General features: G+C 37.6%; 1 protein-coding gene across 1 annotated transcript in view; it reads left to right on the top strand.

The window, feature by feature from the left end:
- Positions 1-17,669, top strand: part of LOC102227592 (serine/threonine-protein kinase D3-like) — a 48,251-nt gene that overhangs the window by 11,763 nt on the left and 18,819 nt on the right. Inside the window, exon 4 of the mRNA XM_005799147.3 lies at positions 12,253-12,391. Within this exon, the coding sequence (XP_005799204.3) occupies positions 12,253-12,391 (139 nt within the window). The remainder of the gene's footprint in view (positions 1-12,252; positions 12,392-17,669) is intronic.

Raw genomic sequence — 17,669 nt, forward strand, 5'->3', positions numbered from 1 at the left:
GGCCCAGCACGTGTTATTTGGGATTGCTTCCGATCAGCCCTGAAGAATTTGTAACTGTGCATTACCATGGTTCAATGAAAGAGGATTTCTCGTTTCCCTTATTAATTTACTTATTAACAATTGACTTTGACTGGCTTCCGTCTAGGGAGCTTCAAGCATGACAAATGCTGACTAGAAACAGTCAAACTGACGTTGCTGGCACAAAGCTTACCCTCTTCATATTAATGCATCCCTTTTCTGTGTAGTCAAGTTAATCTTTGCTGACTAGAGGAGCTCTTAGAAGCAGAAGATTACACATTTTTTAGGAGATCTGCCAAAATGTTTTTCCGGTGACCAGCAGTGAAGTTCACGTGACGTCTATTGTTGCCACTCAGTCATTTCAGCGAGGCAATATTGATCTCTGTAGCATTTAGCATGTTTCAGAATGTCTTATTCTGTGTTGTTTTCTCAGCACTGTTTGCTTTTCCTGTCTCTCAGAGCAGAGAGTGATCTGTCAAACTGATAGGAAGGTGGCAGAGGAAGTGAAATTATATGTTGATGCAGCAAGAAGGTCTTTGAGCTAAAGAGGGTGAAGGGCATGCAAAATGTTTAACTAGTAGCATTATTTCTAATGTATTAAAATGGAACCTTAGAAATTGTACAGCTACAGAACTTTTGTTTGAATTTCAAACGGAAAGAAAGCAACTCAGCATGGCTCCCTCTGTCACTGTGTCTCTTTATTCAGCTACATTGGCTGGTTAGCTGCCCTCAGAGCCGCTCCCTGTTTCCATATTCCCTTCACTGCTGCTCTCCAATCGACTGTGGTCGGCAGAGCAGCACAGCCTGTTCGAGTCTGTGTGAAATGGCTTTTCTGCACACTGAACCTGCTATTATTCTTGTCCCTGCATATAAACATTTAGAAAAATTGCCTGTTGGAGCTTGTGTTTTAAAAGGAGGTGACAGCTTGAATGTTGAAATGTGGCTGTTCTGCTTGTTTTTGAGTTGGCACCAACTGCGTTAAGTGAAATTAAGTCCACAAAAGAACCTGGAAATCAAGGAGCTTGTTTCTAATGGCTTTCCAAAACAGACCTTGCAATGTTTTTTTGTTGAGCAACAGACGTCTGCTCCTACATCCTGCTATTACCACACACCTACTGACCTCCATCAGAACAAGAGAAAGTGCAGACGCCATCAATCTTGCAGAAATCGCCCCCAGGTTCATCTGTTCATTTTCTCCATGTGGAGCTGGTGGCTTTTTCCTGGATCACATAGAGAACATGGAGTTAGTAGTTAAGTATGCTGCCTTGTAATACTATCCATATATTTTTTCATATTTTGCTGCATTACTTTAAAGCATCTGATTGACTAACACAAAATAGTGCCTAACTGTGAGGATAATTATGGTTTTCAGTAGAAAAATAAACAAAAAATCTGTTAACGGTGGGATGCGTTTTTATGATGACCCTAAATAACACCCAAAGTAACCAAATGGCTTCAGAAACCAGTATTATGATAAATGGCTTTCATTTGTGTGAAATTTAATCATGTCATAAATCTAACTATTTTGTAGCTGTGAAGCTTAAGAGGTTTGTTATAGAATATCAGTGAAAACACAGCACCATGAAGACCAATGATCACAGCAGACAGGTCAGGGATTAGTTTGTGATTGTTTGAAAGAAAACTTCAAGAACTCCAAGATACAATTTACCACAAGTGGCACAAGAAAATTCAGAAGAAGGAGCTCTGGTAATTGGCGTTTGCCGTTGTGAAAGAAAACTTAGTTAGTCTCTATAGTGAAAGATAGAGTGGTGTTAGTATCATGATGTAGGGATGCTTTTCTCCTGCAGATCAGAGCTGATTTGGAAGATGGATGGAGCTAAATAATGCAAAGTCTTGAAAGAAAACTTGTTGGAAAACACTTGAAATTGGGAAGAGGTTCATGATGGCTCTAAAGAGACAGACAAGAGCTACTGTTGCTACATGTTAGTGTCAAAACCCAAACCTAACACCCTTCAGGATCTGTGGCAGGAGTTGAAAACTGCTAGCCAGGAACTCTTGATCTAATCTGACATGTTTGCATTTTTTGGGAACCATGTTTTGTTTTCCTGCTACTTTACTTTGGCTATACACCACATTGGGTTGTTCTGTCTCATAGATTCCAAATAAGATGCCTCGTAGCTGCCGAAGTTTGTAGCTGTAATTTGGTATGAAAACCTTTGCAAGGCACCATATATGTTTAAGGCAGAGGTTCAGGGGTTGGATCGTTTGCGGCCATAACTCATCAGCTGTGTGCAGGGGCCCGGCCAAGCTTGGCTTAGATTATGCTGCTGTCTTCCTGTGAGGGCCTTAGATCCTGTGACTCAGCCTTCCTCTTCTCTGCCTGGACACTGCTCATGCCTGTAAAAAGCCATGCACACACTCATGCATACACAGACACATGAAACCATACACCTATAGATATATAGGTCACTGAAGAGATGTGACTGTTTCTGTTATTTATGTAAATATTTTGCAGTGTTAGGCTAAAAGCCACCTGGTTGGATTAGTGATACAGTGGTTTGTAACTAAACAATGACCTCACCTCCATTAACACTTCTGTGGCTTTTGTACTTTAGGCAAATTCAGCTCAGGGGGAGTATTGTTTCTCCAGATCAAAATAATAAAAATATGTCAGAATATCTGTAGGATTTTCTTCAGACTGCTCTTGGATTTGGCTGGAAACCATCTGCTTTTGTGATTGATGGAAATAAGGTAGAGGGTATAGCTTTCTTATTGTCTCATGCTGATTGAACGACATCTAAGATGACAGGTGTCTCCTCTCCTGTTATACTGTGGTCTGGCCAAGGTTCTGCAGCTAATTGCTGTGGTTAGAGGAGCGATTCCACCACGTCTGCACCAGTTTAAAAAAAAACAAAACAGAAGATGACTTAGAAAAGCAGCACGAAAACTAGTAGAGTTTATTGCATATAATATCTTGGCACTTTTTTAACTTCAGGAATTTTTTTAGCTGTGCAAACCCTAACTACAGTGATCAAACATCTCTGGGACTTGCAGACTGATAACCTTACAGCATTTTACTCTTTCCCTGTAGCGTGCTGTTGCTGCAAAGAGCAGCAGTTGAATTACTGTTAGGATTTTGACCTTGTTTTGCATGTGTCACACTGTAGCACAACATACGTGTGGAGCACAGCATTATTTCATGCTTAGCTGGGACTTCGAGAGTTTATAAGCATCAAGTGTCATTAAAAGTGTTGCGCTGCTATATTCTGTAACAACCTTGAACTTGTACTGTAAGAACTATGAATGAACAGCGAGACATATTCCCCCACATGGAAGAAAACACGTTAGTCAGCCCTAAGAGTGAGAAAGTAGCTGCTTCTATTACCACTAAGTTACCACATGAGCTTCCTTTCTGCTACATGTGGCTCATTGAGTTAAAACTTTTCCTTTTGCAGAGGAAAGACGGCTATGTAATGAGGAACATATACAGTGACTTTGTTTCGGTGCACGACGGGATAGATTTGCAGGATTCTGGAGGTGTAGAAATATGAAGTATGAGACAGCCACACACACCCTCCCCCCATTTCTTGTGCCTCCAGCTGTAGGGTGTTTTTCTTGGCCTGAATGTAAAAACACAGAAGCAAACAGCTTTATGTTATGTACAGTGGAAACAAAGCATGAATCATGGAGTTTGCCGGAGAGGGAATTACCAAAAATGTCATTTCTATTCTGAACATTACATGTGTTTGTCTTCAAAATACTTTCATATATACTGTAATAGCCATGCTGCAGAGCTTTGTGGAACTGCTTTCGCACAAAAATGTTGAAGGGGAAGTGGCATAGCTTTGACTCAGTGGAGATAACTTCTTTTATTCTTTGAAATTTTATTTTTAAATTTTGTAATTTTTTTTACAGTGTGTACTTTAGTTTCTGTTTTGCAATGAAGATAAAAAAGTTTGTTTTCCTTGTAAATAGTGACTTTTTGTAAAGTAGACCATATTATGGGATAGACTGCATTTTTACAAAGCAATAATAATAAAAAAGAAGAAGCCAACTGATGAAAATAAAGAACTGTTAGGGAGACCGGTGTGCTCTGATTAATTTAGACTGTTGAAACTTTAGGTTTAAGTAAATGCTGTCTTTATCTTTTAGTCAAGATTTGGCTGCATTCAGTGTTTTTGTTGCAACTGTTGCATTTGTGTATTTTAGAATACCGGTATTGAAGTTCAAAAGGTGAAAACACTTTATACAGTAAATGAAATAATTCCTGGTAATTTTCAAAACAAAAGTACATTATCTAAATACTGTTGTAGTTTTATTGTAAGGTAGCGAAGCAGAACATCAACAAAAAAATAAAAAATAAAATAAGGGCTTTAAAATCATTTTTATTATGTCCTTGTGTCATTGAGTGAAATAGGCACCACTTATAATCTGCTGACTTAATAGGATGTAAGACATTATTTGTAGCCAAACATCAAGTTTTCCAAACATCTCAGGAGGGATTTTGAGCCACTCCTTTTTACAGAAACTCTCTAAATCCTTCAGGGCTCTTGTTTTCTGCTTGAAAATGTATGGGTTTTCTGTTGGACTGAGGTCTGGAAACTGATTTGGCCACTCCATGACCTTAATCTACTTCTTCTTTGATCACTCGTTGTTGTGTATTGTAACCTTTGTTTTATTTTTAATGCTGGACAACTCATTCTTTACCCCACTTTAGTGTTAACCTAGATTTCCGTGTAAATGACTCTGTTCATTAGTCTACCAAAGCACTGAAATTGCCCTGGGGCCGTAGCAGAGCCGATTTGTACTGATTGGAAATCTTGACTGGGGAACTAAAACCTATGTATGGCTTCTGTAGCTAGGGGATGGTTGACCTCAGTAGTTTACAGTGTAGCAAGTTCCTAATGGTTGTCTGGTTATGTAGTCTTATTGGTTTCAGATCACTAACAAGTTTCCTAAGTAATCACTGGCTGTGGAAACTTCCCATTGGATACCAGACAGCTTGGATTCTGTGCTTCTCCAAATGAAATTCAAACTTTTCTTTTATTTGGGAAGAAGAAGTTTACAGCAATGTCTGATCCTTTTTCTGATTGCCCCGGTAACACTTCTGACTTTGTTTTTGGTTAAGGAGTTTAATATGTTGAATGTGACAGCTTGAGCCCTTGCGTTCTGGTTGTGGTGATTCTTGAAGCACTAACTCCAGACCATCCCTTTTGAATCTAACTAAATTCTTTAATGGACTTGCTTCATAGTCCTTTCAAGGCTGCAGTTATCCGTGTTGGTTGTTTACTTTTTTGCCACATTTTTAATTGCCAGTCAACGTTCCATTAGCCACACTTATCAAAGCAAACAAAAACTATTAATGAATTAGCATGAAAAAAAATAGATTAAGATGTATTGTACCTGTATTTTATCACATAAATGTTACTATTTTAGTTTTGTATGTAGTGTAAGGAATGTATTTGAGCTTCTTTCCTATTTAACTCTTTTTCATTATCATGAATTAGCAACATTTATGAAAATTTGAGGAATATATAACATTAGCACGATGCAGTTATACAATTTTTGCAATGATGCAGTTCTATAATCAAAATTATAATTGTATTTGAAAAGTAGAGAATGTGTATATTTGTTCCTGAAGAAAGAACTGTATAGTCACTCTAACCTTATTATGTTGAAACAGTTAATAGAGGACGAAAAAGTTATTAAAGCAATAAATTATTTAATTTAGTAACATAATTTTTGCAAAGAATTTATTTTTTTAATGCTACTTGAAAATTTCTGTGCACATTTTAACATTTGCATTTGATATACACAGGAATTTGCATCATTTACCCTCAACACTGGTGAAGATATGCAACTAGTTTTTCCAGTGGCGTACTTTGGCAAAGTATCGAAGCGCATTTTCCTCTTTTGTGGGTGGTAAATTACACCTCAATGTACCGTTTTGATGTGAAAACGTTTCCTTTCTAAGAAACCTATACTGTGGTTTATTCCTTTATTGTAAGACTTGTATACTAAATATGAAACATCTTAAAGCATTTATTAATTGTCTGGGGCAAAAATCCTGCTTTTAGTTGCCTTTGAGACCAGAAACTCGGCATAACGTACAACAAACTAAAAAAAATTATCTTCTGTCTTTTGATGTAGTTTCTCCAGGGTATGTGATCCACTTTCTTGCACAATTAAATAATTGCAAACTTATAAGTCAATAGTGTTATTTATCTCTTGAATAAAACCACATTTGATCACACACAGGTCCTGTGACAGCCTGTATCTTGCTACCGCAAGCAAAATAAACAAGCGCCTACCACCTCCTGACTGGTGTTGAATATTTCACAAGAGTCAGGCACCTTGATTAAAAAAAACACTCCAGCTTTTCGGAGGTTGAATGTTATTTTACTTGCATACCTTGTTTTGTCATTGCATTTCTTCAGTAACCTAGATGTACATGCTTATACCCAGTCGGAGGAGCAGTTGTTCCCTCAAAATCTGCCTAACGTCATAGCTTCAGTTTCCAAGAAAATCTTAAGAAATGCTAGCTACAAAGTGGTAAAGATGTCTTTTAAGTTTAGGTTTACATGAAGTGACACTTCATTACTGCAGCCTTAATGAAAGACTGCATTGCTTTAAATAATGACAGCTCACAACATTTTCTAAACTAAATGTTGTGTAACTTTAACCTTTACACCGTGGGTGTCTGGCTGTGTCAGATTAGATATTTACAGTGTAAGAAGGAAAAATGGCCTAATGCAGTGAAAATAAACCACATGACAGTCGAATGCCAGAGGTAACGGGGCCTTCCTTCCCTTTGCCATTTTAGGAAAAAATGTTGCCTGTTTTGAAGAGTGTTTCTGAATGAATCCATTATAGGCAGACAAATAACACTAATGATAAATAAGGTTGTAGAGGAAAGTTAAAAGACATAACCTTAAATGATTAGTTAACTAATCAAACTATTGATGGAGTAAAGAAAACACACAATCTCAAAGCTGAGACTTTATTCTTTAATTCCTCTTTTTAGTTTTATATTTTTGTAAATTTGTCAAAACAAAATAAATCTGGTTCCTGATATAACTTATGAAACTGTTATCGTCCCTTTTTTACTTTTACAGTGTGTTTACCAGTTGAAAAATTTTTTGTCATCACATCTGCGTGGTCCTTTACCAGGTTGTAAAGGTGTAGATCAGCCTAAGATCCAGCAGCATGCTCTCTTCACTGTGATCACACACTACTCTTTACACCGCTTGACTTATGAAATCCTTTTACTGTGCCTTGCAAAACCTTTTTACATTTAGCAGTATAACCACAAACTTGAGTGCATTTTATTGAGGTTTTCTAGCAGATGAAGGCAAAGTTGTAAATAGTTGTGAAGTGCAGGGACATGAAGCTTTTGGTGTGCATTCAAATGCATGTGTGTTAAATATACAGTACACCATCCTCAGCATGTCAGATTGTGCTGATCAACATTTACACAACAGTCGGACATCGAAGGATGATATGAAGTCTCAGTTCTATGTAAACCTTTGGACTGAACAGCTGTTGATCTGTCTATGCTTTGCACTAGGTCACACTCTTTCTGCAATCCCATGTTACCTCTTACAGTTGACAGCAAATACAAGTAATACTATCTTCCAAGGTATAATGTTGGAAGAACACCCCATTTCTTGGTGGGATCTTTCAACTGATTGCAAGGTGAAATAAACATGCAGTTTTTAAGGATGATTTTCTACTAGAAAATCATCCTTAAAAACAATGTTCTAGAACATAAAACATTCACTAAACATCTTCACGGCCTTGTCCCTAACCTGATTGCTGTGTTCCTTGATTTCCATGACCTGTTAGTTCACTGATGTTCTGAACTTCTGAAGCAAACCGCTGAGGCCTTCACAGATCTACAGTATTTACACTAAAATTATTGTATTACATACAGGTAGATGATATTTATTACTCAGGGGACTTCAAGAAATCGGTTGTTGTGGATTTAATTTAGGGGTAGCAGAGTAACAAGACCTTACTGCAAATGCAAAATTTGAAGTTTGTGGTTGCAACTTAAAAAAGGTGAAAGATTTCAAGAGGTGTGAGTAGTTTTGCAAAGCATGACATATGAACCAATTATTTAAATATTGTACAGATGTAAGATGTAATTTTATTGTCTTTCATGGTTGAAACAGTTGAATAACATGTCAGTCATGTTTCCCTGTCACCTTTACTCACTTCTTTTGTCGCTGCCCTTTGCTTCTGTTAGTCACAACAGGATTTAGCACATCAAAGGTGGATTAGTTCGTTTAACAAAACCATACAACTCTGCACTCGTCTTTCCAGCCTGACTTGAGGACCTCACACACAGCCCCCGTGTCTTTGGTGTGCGTGTGTGGTCGTGGGTGCTTGGCTGAATGAATCTTTGTTTGAAGATGATAAAAAGCATTGCTAGCCTTCAGAGATCCATCCAATCATATGTGTAGAGGCTGTTCTGTGAGATTTAGCTTGCGTAAAGGCTGTAAAAGGGTGGTAAGCGCTTCATTTTCACAGACCAGAAAGAAAAATTGTGTCAAAGTTTGCTTTAGACAATCATTCACCCCATCTATTTCTGAACAACAAACTGCTTTTAGCTAAAGTGAAATGGCTAAAAAAGCATCCTAAACCTGCCATTCTATTGTTCTTGTACCTCATGCTTCCTCTTGCGTTATCGGGTGTGGAAAGTTGTGTCCTCTGCCCTTGTAGCACTAAATGCTTGCCTGCAGATGCTCCTGCTTCAGAGCTCTGCACAGTGGAAAGTACTGCTCGATATGCCAATAGGAGGGGGTGTCAATCTGGAAAGACTCTAATTTTTAAGTGTGCATCTGAGAGCCAGCTTGTCCGGATGGAGGAGGAAAACCCCACAGTGAAACTGCAGCCAGCTCAGGAAGGATGCTCCCCATTTTTCTTCCACATACGGGGCGGTGGCGGTTCATGCCACATGGTGTTAATCACCTGAAAGCGTGACAGGGTTTAGGAAGTAGATGTGTCAGAATGAGGGGGCGAGCTGGAAACATTCCATTAAGCCAACACGTGCAACACGCAGTGTCGAACTGAACAGCATCTATGTAGCTGTGAAAGTCATTCATTTAGTTTTAGCCACGATGATGACTTACATTGCTTTTACTACATTTCAGTGAAATTATGTAATCTTACAGTAGTGGCCAAAAGTTTGTAGGGTGACAGAAGTCTTGTTTCTTGCATGCAATACTGCTTCAAATTTCATGGTGGTAAGTTGGATAAGTCATTAAAAACAGACTAGATTAAATGAACTGGAAAGTCAATAAAAAATCATAAAAACTAACTTAATTAAGGAAAAACTCATTTGGACTGTTTAAATTCAGCCAGACAATGACATAATTTCAGTGGAGAGTGTTAACAAGGCCTGGCAGCAGAACTCTCTCTGTGATTTAATTATGAGATCAATTGTTTTAAAATGGAGTGGTGCTTGGTTGGACCCAGGACTAAACGGACCTTATGGCTGGCTTGGGAATGCAATGGAGTCCACTTGAGTTTGATCTGGATTAGGTAACTAAGGAGAAGCAAGTCAAGGGTTTTCCCCTTTCAGTTTTGTTTCTTTTTATTTAATAAATCATTGTTGATACCATCCCTTGGTTTTATTGTTTTACCATCCCTTTAGAGTGATGAATTAAAGGCATTTAAAACTAAATAGTATTTGCGTACAGTCCTTTTAAAAAGCTATATTAACACATCCTAAGTACATTACTGTATGTGGGGATTCACTGCCAATTAGTGTGTAAAGAGGTGAATAACATAAATGACTGTTTTTTGGAGTTTTGTCTTTGTTTACAAGTCACCTGCAGTCTGTGTTTCTCCAGCAATCAGACGACCTTGGTATTGGTCTTTCTTGGCACTTCCAAAGACCCCAGGTGTCTTTTGTGTCCTGTGCCCAGACACTGTCAACCTCTGTTGCTCCCAGGCCACGTGGATATTGTTCTGTCCTGCCCATTGTGCATGACCCAGGTTCAAGGGGAAACAGCTGGCCTATCCCTCAATATGAGCCATCTTGGCATCAACACTAGGCTGATGTCATGGTCTAAGCCTCTCCAGTTCCCACTTTGCTACAAAACCATGAAAACTGGATTAAAAAATCTCAGTATTGTTGATCGACATTTTCCGTACAGTCAGGTGTGCAAAATGTGTTGTTCACAGGAGATGAGAAGAACTTCCTTTTCAAAGTACTTTGATACAAAAAAAATGTTTTTACTTAAAATACATGCAAGGTACTGCTTTAAAAATTCATTTAATTAGTAAATAGAGTTAATCTGGGAGGCTCTCTCAACTGGTCATGCAATCCACAAATCAGAACTTTATAAATGGTGGGGAGAAAGAATCTTTATGACTTTTATTCAATGACAGTCATAAGAAGCACTGTTTCCCACAAGCTATTCAGAGAACACAACTACCATGTGGAGGAATCTGGCAATTGTGAGAATTGTACAATGAGACACGACTGTGGTAGCTTTACGTCTTAGATGTGCTTTTCTTCAGCAGTGACAGGAAAGCTGATGAGAGTAGATGTGACAATGGATGGAGCTTCATACAGCGCAATGCTGTTAAGAAAACTTGCTAAATGCTACTAAGACTATAGACTAGAACAGTGGTTCTCAAACTTTTTTCAGTGATGTACCCCCTTAAAAATATATTTTTAGTCAAGTACCCCCTGACACGGGCAAAACATTTTTGGAATAAAAAAGAGGTACAGTGCCTTCTTTTTCACTTTATCTGTACTTTCAGCAGCATTGCTGCTACGCTTTAGCCACGTCTCCATAGTTACAGTGTAATCATGATAACGACAGGTCATTGACGAGTGCCCTGGGTCCATGGGTCAAACTAACTTTTTGGGGGGGTCCGTTTTATTTTAAAGGATATTGAAACTAAATACTGAATATAAAATTCAGTGCATGAACACACATTTATATTTTATCGAACTTTTTACAAAATAATTTTTCCCAAGACTTATTATGAGGAGCCTACTGATTTTTTAAAGATATTTTGAAAAGCTTCACGTACCCCCTGCAGTACCTCCACGTACCCCCAGGGGTACGCGTACCCCCATTTGAGAACCACTGGACTAGAATAAAGGTTGACCTTCTAGAAAGGACATTGAACCTAAACACAAAACCGGAGTTGGACAATGGAGTAGTTCAGATCAAAGCATATTCTTGTGGTATATTGGCCTAGTCAAAGTTAAGGCCTTAGTTCAGTTAAGAATTTCGAAGAGAATTCCAATTCAGAGGAGCTTTCCATCCAATATGTTTGAGCTTTTGCTGCCATAGCTGCAGCAAAAGGCGATTATACAACAGATGAGTGTTAACTTTATGTTCATGCCACACTTTTCAAATTTGTTTTTGTAAAAATATAAAGCATAATTTCATTTGCACTTTTTTCTTATGTGTCACTTAAAACTCAAATATAATAGACTGAAGTTTCTAGATATAACACTACAAAATGTGAAAAGATTTTACTGACATCGATACTTTTGCATTGTGCTGTATATTTGTATATACAATAGGGATGCCAAAATTACTCACTAGGTGGTTATGAGGTGCTGTAAGGGCAGGAAGTGACTCTGCATTGAGAGGAGTTGCACTTCCTGTGCTTTGACTCTCCGCTACAACACTCAGGATTTCTTCTTTGGTCTGTTTTGGTCCTAATCTTATGTCTTTTAGCAACTCCTTTTCACAATTACTTGGTTTCATGTTAGCTTTGGTCAGAACACTAGCGTTAAAGATGTCTGCCAGTTGAAGGTTATAGCAGTATGGTCTCCTTGATGATTTTTCTTTGGCAAATTAAGTTAAAGAACAGCAGATAAAAAAATCAAATATCCAGCATTTATGACTTGATTTCTGTCCTGAAAATGGGATCCCTTTGAGTTACATTTCCTCATACCTTGTAGTGTAAATTCCTTTGAAATGAGGAAAGGAGGCCTGAGCAGGGGCGCATTTCCTGAGTCATCGGGTTCAGAATACTCCTATACCTCTACAAATGATGATGTAAGACTCTGGAAATGGCATAATATGATTATTTTTCACAATTGGATAATTTTAGGAGTTTCACTGCAGCACGAGATTGTGCGAAATAATCAGAAAGCCCAAACAGATCTGCGGGCAGGTCTTTCTGCAAATTCTTTGCAGAAAGTCTAGCATTAAAAAGTTTTAATGCTACTTGCACATAAAAGTAAATGTTATGGATATGTTTCTCTTGCATCATTTACTGATCTTATGTCTTCAGTTCCCAGAGTGTGGCTTCTTCGGCATGTATGACAAGATCCTGCTGTTCCGCCATGACTTAAATGATGAAAACATCCTGCAGAGGCTGACCTCAGTAGAAGACATCCATGAAGGGGACCTCATTGAGGTGGTGCTGTCTGGTATGTATGCATGCAAACTATTCATGAGGACGTGAACATTTTGTTATTTTTTCTTCTTATTAGCACCTCGTTGTTGTTACATGTTTTACTATTCCTTGGTAAAGTATTCATGGCCATTGAAGTTTTTTTTAACCCATTTTGTCACATTACAACCACAAACTTGTTTTACTTAGGTAGTACATAATTATGAAGTGAAAGAAAAAGCATACTTCTTTTCTTTTTGCACTTGAAAAATCTGAAATATGTAGTGTATTGTTGTACCCCAACATAAAATGCAGTGCAAACAACTGGCTTTCAGAAGCCACCAAACTAATAGAGCCCACTTACATGCAATATAATGTTGGTATTAATGCATCTGCTATAGGAAAGCCTCAGAGATTTCTTAGAGAACAATAATGAATAAAAAGCATCATGAAGACCAAGGATCATAGCAGAAATAGTGAAAAACTTGTGGCACAATATGAACCACCATACTTTTCTATCTACTTAGTCTGAATCAGCTTCAGGTATTTTGTAACAAATAATGACTAGAACTGTAGGTCTCCAGATGTGCAAAAGACTTGATTTGATGTACTGTTGCAAATTTGGAAAATTATGTTATTTTCCTTCACAGCTAAGCTCTAAGGTCAATAAAATACACTGAAGTTGTGGGTGTGAAATCAAAACGTGGAAAATTCAAGAAGGTGTGAATACTTTTACAGCTATTATCTTAGCTGCATTAGGTAAAGTTGAGAAAAGCCCAGATGAAGGACGAGCCTACAAATGTGAAGAGACACAGAGTTGATGACATCATTCAAGGCTTCAGTCTGACAGTTTGGGCTCCAGTTTATATACAGTTTATAATACTTGAAAACTGGCAAAGTTTTAGTTCAGTCTATTCTTCTCCAAACAAACTTGACGTCATGCTTCTACAGACTTCCAATTCAGGAGGAAAGCCGACATAAAATTCACAGAGATGTTTAATCCAACTATTTTAAAATCCAAACAGTTACTGGAAATGAATAGACTTGAAGGAGCTTCAATTCTCTGCCATAAATGCTCACACCCTTTCCAGAAAACACAGTTTATTTTAAGGTCAACATCAAGAACTGAGTTTGACACTTTCCATACTTATTAAAACTAGCTGCTTTAATAAAATAACTTAACATGAGTTATAAAAGCTTCCTGTAATCACTGTAGCCAATGCATGTTTGTCTGTCTTCCTGTGCTCACCTTTGTAGCAGCTTCACAGGTGTGAACCTTTTTTCTTTCTCATTTCCTGGAATGAATGAATCAACTTCCTCTGCGAGTGCTGAGACTTAAAAAAATGCCTCAGAATATCCATTCTGCTTTAATCTGTTCTGCAGCTCCATCTGTCTCTACTGGGAAGCACCTGATACCACCTGTGCTGCATATCCCACTGTCTCTCCTGGGCTGAGGGGTTTGTTTGCATGGATTTAGGCAACGGATGACTGTATAGGTTTAGAATCCCAGGATTCCTCTGGCATCAGGACTAAGGAATGTAGACTTAAGACTGGAGAACTTCCTCTTTTTCTTTCTCTATGTCTGTGTTTGTCTTTTTGTTTCAGTCTGTAGCTGACTGCCTGGTTTCATTCCCTCTCATCTAATCTACCCTCCTTAAACTCATCTGCAGGTGTAAACTCTGAAAGTTGAGCTCAGTGATTCCTGAGCTGCCTGATTAAAACTCCTGTGGAAGATCTGACTTTTGCTACTCACCAAAATCATATTTTTTTAAACATTTAATGCAGTTCGTGACACTGAAACAAAAGAAAGCTCCGGTTTCCCAGGCCGTTCATTTAATATAGAAAAAATATGAACCTTCTCTGCCCCACAATTTGTCTCCTGTCATCTTCCGTTCATTTTCCCTCTATTGGTATGTTGTTGGAGTCTGCGGCTGTGGGAGAGGGACGATCTGAATATCTTCCTCTCTGCAGGAGAGAGGCAGAGGTTGCTTTTTCTTGGCTGGCAGCTCAAAGAGAAAAGTGCTTGTTTTTCCTGCAGTAAGTGATTGTAGTAGACCCTTGGAGTGTAAACAGGCTCTGATGTGCAGGGCGGCCCCTGGACACAGCGGACACTGTGCAGAGCCCTCTTGCCCTTGAGGTTTTGGCCTGGCTGTTTGTCCCTTTGTTCTGTTTTTTAGCGTCTTTTAAAGCTACCACCTGAACTTTTCTGTTAAATCAAACCAATGCACTTTAGATATAGTTTATCAACAACAGAATAACTAGTCTGTGTGAGTTTTTCTATCTGTTTTGTTATTTTGTTGTGAATTGTTATTCTGTTATTCCAAAAAATAGCTCATGTAAGTGCTGCTCAAGATTACTCATTTACTAGAACTGTGCTTCTGGCGGAGAACCAAATTATTGTTACAGGAAAACTATTTATTCGCCGTCATCTTTGGCCATGCTTACTAGCCTGTGTATTCATGGCAGTTTCTGTTGTGGAGAAGCTTTAAGAGATTTTAGCCAATAAATATTTGTCATCGTTTATGGCCTGTGATGCAGACTGAAGCAAACACAACTGCAGTAGATTGTTTATCAGTCAGTGATTCTAAATAAAAATGCAGTGGCTACTGTTCCTATAAGATTATTAAAGATCTGTGGATTATTACTAATTTCTAAATTATTTTTATTTTAATTCAGAGTTAAAATTTCAGAGTTTAACTGCTGTGCTATAGTCCTAGATTACAGTCCATGTTTTCCTTATTCTGACAGTTAGGAGTGGTGATCTGTGCAGTAAATTGAAAATAGGTTCTACATTAATATTTTCATTTAGTTTGGAGTCTTTGTGTTTTTTAATGTATATCTACTAAAAAAAACTGTGATTAATGCTGTCCTAAGCTGATTTAATGGTTTCTATTCGTAAAAAAATCACTCTAGAAGATCTGTATGATTTTCTAGTGTTAGACAAGCACTTAACTTATAGCAAGTTAAGTTCTGGAAAAAAAATAAAAATATTTATACATATATAAAGTCAAAATATATTGTATTTTGTCTATCTGTTCTTGTTGATGTTTTTTTATGATTATTTATGGAGTTTTATTTGTGTTCTGTGTTTCATAACCTGTGTATGAGAACACAGCATGGTTTGCAGTTAAAGTTGCCCATGCTAAAACACAAAGAAGAAATTTGTGCAGATGCTATACCTTAAACCTCTATACAGTTTGTCACTCTACAGCCACAGTCTTCAATGTATTTCATTGTGATTTTATATTATAGACCAACAAGAAGTACTGGTACTGCATGTTTGTAAAGTAGGTAGGAAATAGACACTTAGTTTTCGAACGTTTTTGCAAATAAAAATCTGAAGTGGTGCGCCTTTGTAATCAGCCCTGTAATCAACTCTGATAACCCTAATAAAATGCTGTGCAACCAACTGCCTTCAAAGTCAACTTAGTAGTGAATCGTTTCCACCTGGGTGTAGTTTAGTCTCAGCTATTCTGTGAAGGCCTCAGAGGTTTGTTAGAAATCCGTGAACAAAAAGCATCATGGAGAGCAAGGAACACAGCAGACAGATCAGGGAGAAGATCCGGAACGCGGGTATTAGCATAAAAAAAGGTTTTAGCTGAACTTTGACCATCTCACTTACCTGTGTTCAATCCATTATGTGAAAAAAGGAAAAGTAAGGTGAAACTGATTGACTGGACAAGAACATTAATCAGCAGCCATTTGACCTAAGGTAACTCTGGAGGAGCTGCAAAGATCTACAGCTCAAATGGGAAAATCTCTTGAAACAACTATTTCTTGTGTGCTCCACATGTTTAATTTATATGAAAGATTAACAAGAACAAAGTTACTACAAAAAGTTGTTAAACTGGCCCAGTAAAGGTTTGTCGTTTGACAAAGTTTATGGTTGAAAACTGATCTTCGTGAATGCTTTCCGTACAGTCTTATTAAGCTTGAGCTATTGTGCAAAGAATAAAGGACAAAAATAGTCTCTAGGATTATTTGCAAACCAGGTAAAGATGTACCCCAAAATACTGGCTTTACATATTATTGACTCAGCAGAGATGAACATGAATGAAAGCCACACTTTTCTGGTTTTTGTTTGTAAAATATTTTTGGAAAAAGTATACTGTTTCCCTCGTCCTTCACAATTATGCATTACTTGGAGATTGTAGACTGTCACATAAAACTCTAATAAATGCCGTTTTGTGGTTGTATTGGAGCAAGGTGTGAAAAAAATGAAAGCTTTAAAAGTACTTTAGCTATTAACACCTTAAAATGTCTGCAATTTGACCTGGAAGTATGTAATGCAAGTAACACATTTTAATGAGTCCCACTGTGGTCAGTGGAGTTGTACTCCACATATAAAATATTGATTCCATATCAGTGTTGAAATCTGACAAAAGTCCCCATAATACCAGCTGGTTAACTTCATTCTGGTGCCTCTTGTGATGTCATCAACCCAAACACACAAAGCACAATTAACTGTTATTATCATATTCATTTGTGTTTTTTTCTTCTTTTGTTTTTACCATGAATCCTTTTATTCATAAACACCACACACTTCTTTTCATCAGACAGAAAGTTTTTTTTTTTCACTGGATGTCGCATAGCAAATAGATACTGCATTCATTTCTTATGAGAAATACCCTAATAGCGACAGTCTTGTTTATGTTTTTGTTGCTAATTAGCAGGAAGTGTTGGACATCTGGGTGACTGCTAAGAAATGCCCTGTTGTGAATGCTGCTAAGTTCTCCTGTTGACATGTGACCTGCTGGAGTTTTCTTTTGTGCTTTGTATGTATTTCATAACGCGATTTAGAATTATGACATTAAAATATAAAGAACTAAACAAAGTTTGTATTTTAATGTGTTCAACATATCATCATAGAAACTAATATGAAGAAGGAGTTTTTCATCCATAAAGTAGTCCCACGCAGTGTCGCAGTGCGACGTCGCTTTTGTCACCACACCAGCTTTCACTACTTAACCTCAGTGTAAAGATTACCTGTGTCTTGTTGGACGCTGTAGCTGCTTAAATGATCGTATGGGAACAGCACTGAGCGAAAACAGAAGTGTCAAACAAGAACAGAAAAATGGGTTTTGAACTTCTCTTCAAATATTTGATTATCCCCCCCATATTTAATCAAGGCTCATTCCCAGCAATGAACAAAGTATTTACTTTGAAAATAATGAAATATTCAGGAAAAGAAAAGACAAAAGGGCAACATATTTGAAACTATGCTAGATTAGATTGTATCCTCTCATATAGACTGATAAGGATTATTTGTTGATGCTGCAGATGTGATGCCCTCTACTGCAGCAATGATGGTATAG

This window comes from Xiphophorus maculatus, chromosome 19, assembly GCF_002775205.1.
Source record: "Xiphophorus maculatus strain JP 163 A chromosome 19, X_maculatus-5.0-male, whole genome shotgun sequence".
Classification (NCBI taxonomy): domain Eukaryota; kingdom Metazoa; phylum Chordata; class Actinopteri; order Cyprinodontiformes; family Poeciliidae; genus Xiphophorus; species Xiphophorus maculatus.